Here is a 6,000-nt window from a genome sequence, read left to right as displayed (position 1 = left end):
CAGACCTCAAAAGCACTGTATAAAAATACTTACAAACCTTCAACTTTGTCCCGTTCGGAACTCTCAAGGTGGATAACAACGCAGGAACTGAAACTAAACAAAATGGAAATGCAAAATGATCACAGAGGAGGAACTTATCATTGGCACTGAATAATGAAATCTGATTGAAGGAGAATAATAACAGTCCCAAACCAACCCTAGGGATTCCAATTTCCACTCTCATTACCCAGTAATGGTTCAGGCATTAGTGAGATGAGGTGAGTAGAATGTCAGGTCCAGGAGAAAAGGTTCCCTTTCTAATGCTTTTGGACACAAATCAGTGGTATCCGATGGACTCTGAGTGAGGCATTAATGACAGAGGCACACTGCAATATACACATCCTGCAAAGTATCTGAGCTGTCCTTGGCTGTTGATCAAAGCTGTAGCGTTTACAGTACGGTGGAGTTTCGCAGGAGATTCATTATCTGTATGAATTGACTTTGGCATAGTGACACATTGCCCAAACTGCGGCTGCAAGAAATGTGAGATTCAGGGTTAGAAAAGAATGGATTTATATTCTTGATTATGTGAGCTTAAATGAATTTACATTTTGAATCGTATAAAATTCTTTGTAATTAACTGGCAGTGAATTATAATTTCTAAGATACAGTAAAATACTTTCACAGAGTGTGAGATATTACTACTCACATGACTACAATCCATAACCCGCTACTTCAGATATCAAATCTGCTGTTAAGAGGGAGTAAGGTGTATTTCTATTGGATTTTGTTGACTCATGCATGTTAAAGTTGCATTAATCAATGTTTAAACACAAATGGAAAAACAAGCCCTGATGTATTATTACCTAATCAAGTTGTCATGGCAGACAGGTTAGCAAACAATTGGCTGCTTACATATTCAATAGTCACGAGCAACATTATAAGGTCCCAATCACACAGAAAGTATTTTGCAGGTTGGCGCACCGCACTGCCTTTTTTAAAGATTGAACGACGCTAGTAAAAAAAAAAAAAATGCTTGCTGTGCCTTTTTTATTGTCACGGTACATTTCAGGATGCCTCTGCGGCAGTTTGACTAATACGCTTTCTGTGTGATCAGGGCCTAATCCCACTGTTGCTATCTTTTTGGTCACCATATCTATATTTTTGCGCCTTTTAGATCTGGTTTAGTTGACATCTCTGTGCAGGTTACACAGTAGGTTTGCTGAAAACCTGTGGACTTTAAGGGGGACCTATTACGCTCATTTCAGGTTTATACTTGTATTTTGGATTTCTACTTGAACATGTTTACACGCTTTAATGTTCAAAAAAGACTTTATTTTCCTCACACTGTCTGTACTGAAACACCTGTTTAGCCCTCTGTCTGAAATGCTCTGTTTTAGCGTCTTTGTTTCCCGAAAAAGCCTAGTCTGCTCTGACTGGTCAGTGTTTCCGGGTCTTCCATGTCTCTGCATCTCTGTATCATCACTGCAGCCAGGGAATGACTGTAACAGAGTATAGCAGCACTTTCTACCATAAAAAAAATCACGATTAAAACATCTTCACCAAAATCTCCACAACTGGACAGCTCTGACAGGAATATGATCTGAAATCAGGGAGAAATTAACAACGTCAGCAAACCATTACTAAGTTTTCCTGACATTAGCTTGTGGCTACATGTAGCAGTGTACTTGCAGTCCAGGAATGACTGTAACGAAGTATAGCGTCACTTTCTACGATGAAAAATCACCAATTAAAGCAGCATAACCAAAATCTTCTCCACCTGACATGTTCTATAATGAATACAGTCCAAAATCAGGTACAAATTGAAAACATCTGCAACCAAGATTACATGTCTCCCTGACGTTAGCATGTGGCTATGTGTAGCAGTGTATTTTCAGCTGGGAAATCACTGTATCGAAATAAAGTGACACTTTCTAACATGAAAAAAAACACAAGTAGAAGCTTCTGAACCAAAATCAGGGCAAAATTACCTACATCAGCAAACCAGGGTTTATCATGTTTCCCTGACATCAGCATGTAGCTACGTGTAGGAGTGTACTTGGGGAATGAAGATGCTGGGAAATGAATGCAACGGCATATTGCAACACTTTCTTCTGTCCCAAATACACCCTTCTAAACCAAAAACGTCACAAGCAGACATGTTCCGGCAGTTATATGCTCCAAAATTGGGGAGGATTTAACAACACTGGCTACCCAGATTACATGTTTCCCTGATGTGCGCATGTAGCTACATGTAGCAGTGCACACTAGGTAATGTAAACTCTTGCAGTAACGTGCCTGAAACAGTAGAAATCTGTCACAAGCTGAAGTCAGCTTGTCTCAAAAGTAAAAAAAGACGTTGGAAACAGAGTATTTAGAATGAAGGCTGAGGTTTTTGCTCACAAGGATTACTTCTGCATACATTAACCTCACTATTCTAAACTTCGGCCAACCTTACTATGAACATGCAACACCTTAACATAATATATATGACAGAAAATAAGGAAAAGCATAACAGGTCCCCTTTAATGTCTAAACAATGAGCTTAAAAAAAGGCTAAAATGCTCCACAGAGATGCAGAGCTGAGTGATCATTCTCTGCGAGTTCATCATTACAAACAACTACCTGAATATGACCCTTTGTCATTTGATTTACTGTTAATATCTAAAATATTGATTGATGCAGCTTTAAATTAAACAAACATGCAGACATTTCCTGTAGAAATCGATGGCTTGGCTGGAACTGGACAATTTGTCCTGCAGCTGTAATTTCAGTGTAATGGATATTCATTTTCCGAGATCTGAACACCTCAGGAGCTCACGTATTTATCTGTTGGGACTACAAGAGGCAGGGAAGACGTACAAAAGAGGCCAACTTGATTTCTGAATATACTCATCCATTCATAACAATAGTGTGGGGAAAATATGGCTTAAAATATTAGTCACTATTGATATTATCCAATTATGTGGTTACAAATTTGGTCTACTTGAGAAACACATAAAAAAAACACACAATTTCAATGTTCAACTTTTTCTGGTTTTTTTTTTTACAAAACCACAATTATTATGCCTTTGTGAGAAGATCGTCCCTTACAGCCAGCCTACTGACAAAATGTGGTCGATACACTGGTTAAACCCCATTAAAGTGCCAACTTCTGATATCTGAAGCAGGTCCCTGATTTTCTTTTAGTCCCATCCAACCTCAAGTTTGCATTAAATGAGGTGAATGAAAATAATGAAGCAGATATGCCCATATGTTGTTGACTATGCTGCAAAATACAAAAAATAAGGAGATGGGAATATGCTACTTTACTACTACTGTGCAACTACTGTCTGTGAGTAGAAACATCTCAATGCTGCAGATTCAAAAGTCACCATACAGACTTTATTATGTTAGAACAGTCTTCTTTCAGATTCTCCTCGCTGCCACTCACTCAACATTCATACATTCGGATAGTCAAACTGGAGCAGAGAGAGAAGAGGAACTGTAGAAGAGCAGACATCCCCCCGTGTCCCTGCAGTCTGGCCCCTCACTGAGTCACTCCCCCAGATGAGTTTAATTAAGATCACAAGTTTGAGGAAAGCCTGGATCTGACTTTGCTGTGGTCTGTCTCAGGAAGGCTCACTATTGAGTCCTTCTTGGGTCGTCCCGAGTCCCCCAGACCTGTTCCCAGACCCCCTACTGCCAGCCCTGCACCGGGCCCGAAACTCTGTGCAGAGCCAGGCAGGGATGCTACAGGGAAGGCCCCCACAGACATCTGGTGGGGCAGTACCACTCTATATGGTATAGCGCTCCGGACGCCTGTGAGACCTGCTGGGGTCTGAGGGGGTCCAATGGAAGTGGAGGAGACTTGTGTAGACTGGGGGGGACTAGGGGCACCTGGTTGTGCCCCCTCATGAGGCAGTGAGGGCTGAGAGGCTGACAGTGCCCTGGCGTCTTGGCTCAGACTGCCCATTTGCAAGGAATGAGTACTCTTATGTGCACTGGGTCGGTGTGCTGGGCTGGCTATGTGCTGCTGGGCTAGAGAAAGCTGGGAGCCTGAGGTTTGACCAGCCAGGGCACTGGATCCATACTGGAATGATCGTCCTCCAAGGGCCAGCGGGCTCTGGACAGGGGGGCTGGAGAGGACGGGAGCAAAGGCACCAGAAGCAAGGAACTGAGACTGCAGTGGAGAGGCTGAAGCAGGAGTGGACACACTTTCCATCACCTGGAATCTCCTCACCATCCTGGGGGACTGCAGGTTCCCCGCTCCCATCGTGTTTCCTTGCATGGGGGCACAAAAGTTCATGGCTACGGCCTGCTGCAGAGTGGCGATCGCTGAATTCGGAGCATGGCCTGGAGAATTAAACATTCCACCATGTAGAGGAGGCGTCATGGACATGGCCCGCGGTCGTGGTAAATCAACTTGTTGAACCATCTCCCGATCATATTTAACTATCTCTTGGATCATCTCGTTCTCGCGGTTGTTGAAAACACCCGAGTTCAGATCGTGCTGAACTTTGTGCATCAGGATTGAGTTCTTCTTGCCTGCAATGACAAAGAGAAAGAAAGTAGCACTGTTGCTGAAGTAGGCACTATGGTTGCTAAAGGAAACACAGCCTGAGTTATAAAAGTTTGGTCCCCTATCCTACCTTCTCTTATTCACAGTCAATTTTACCAGAGACAGAAATAACAGCTTCACTGTTTACCTTTATCCTATTCCTGGCCGTGATGGATATAGTAGCCTATAAGTGGAACTATCTGCTGTTCTCTCCATGCACAATATCCATCACTGACAACACACAGAGATAGAGAGCAAAATAGAGATCATCTTATATTTTGCACTGGTGGGGATATGGGGACAGTGTTTATGCCAGCCAGTGTTTTTGCAGAGTCACCGCAGTGCTGACAGTGTGAGAGAGAGAGTGTGTCTGTGGCCAAACCATTTGTTTATTTGTGCCTCTATGTCTATGGATGGACCACCTGTGTGTGATTAGACCATGCACGTGTTCTTGTGTTTGATTGTACATGGCTGGTGCTTGGCAGGCATTTGCCAAGCACCAGGGAAAATAAACGTTATTTGGATGTAACTCCAGCTCTTTGGGTGTAGCCATTGAACAGACCTCACCTTTTCTTAACCCCCACAACTATGCAGCACCAGAGACAACTGATGCTTCTTTGGCTAATTAGATGGTGGCATGCGCTACACAAAGAAACAGCAAGCTCACAGCTTGAACACTTGGGTTTGATGGGTTACACGGCGTATCGAGGGTGATGTGAGGCTGAACAGAGACATTATCATCTCAGCTGTTATTGTGGTGACAAAAACACATGGTTGAGCAGTTGCTGTTTCTGTTGACCTAACTGCAGTGTGCACTTTTTGTAGCTGATGGAAAAACCCTGACATCTTATGTACCCTCATTTCCTGTTGTGAGGGGGGAAAGGCTCAGCAAGATGTCTATGTAGGCTACATCAGAATCCCAAACGGACCGTCTCTTCGTACTGAGAGTATATGCAAAGATGAGAGGACACCCAAATGTAAGACGAGAAACAAAAGATGCACCTGCATTCAAGGGCACAAGCAGTGCACAAGCCTGCAGTATACAGAAAGGACCAAGAACAACTTCTTATGATCAAGACTCAACCGTCTACTGCATCCAGACCTCCCTTCCCAAGCATTTTCACACCAGTTCACACCGTAAAGGAAGACTTTGTCCCCCAAATTGATGATCTGTATATCAGTTACTCATCCTGTGTTATGTTGAATTTGTGAAGAATGAAGAATCCAAAAATTCTTGATAAATTACAGTCATAGGCGACCCTGGTTAACAACAGCAAAACTATATCAAAATATCAATTTACAAACTCTCACACATAGTCCAATATAGTCCAAGTCACATTTATCCAGTCGTATGCTCAGTACTTCCCAAAGAGACGGGCCATTCCGACGGGGAGCTGAACTTAATTTTTTTTTTTTTTTTTTAATTTTATATACTTTATTAACCCCAGAGGGGAAATTAAAATTTTTTTTCACTCTGTTTG

General features: G+C 42.6%; 1 protein-coding gene across 1 annotated transcript in view; it reads right to left on the bottom strand.

Moving 5' to 3' along the window:
• Positions 1-3,090: 3,090 nt before the first annotated feature.
• The window catches only part of hcn2b (hyperpolarization activated cyclic nucleotide-gated potassium channel 2b), a 68,063-nt gene continuing 65,153 nt past the window's right edge, over positions 3,091-6,000 (bottom strand). The window contains exon 8 of the mRNA XM_050054868.1: positions 3,091-4,506. Within this exon, the coding sequence (XP_049910825.1) occupies positions 3,545-4,506 (962 nt within the window). The 3' untranslated portion in view covers positions 3,091-3,544. The remainder of the gene's footprint in view (positions 4,507-6,000) is intronic.

Source organism: Epinephelus moara, chromosome 10, assembly GCF_006386435.1.
Source record: "Epinephelus moara isolate mb chromosome 10, YSFRI_EMoa_1.0, whole genome shotgun sequence".
Classification (NCBI taxonomy): Eukaryota; Metazoa; Chordata; class Actinopteri; order Perciformes; family Serranidae; genus Epinephelus; species Epinephelus moara.
This window is presented reverse-complemented; position numbering and strand designations above follow the sequence as displayed.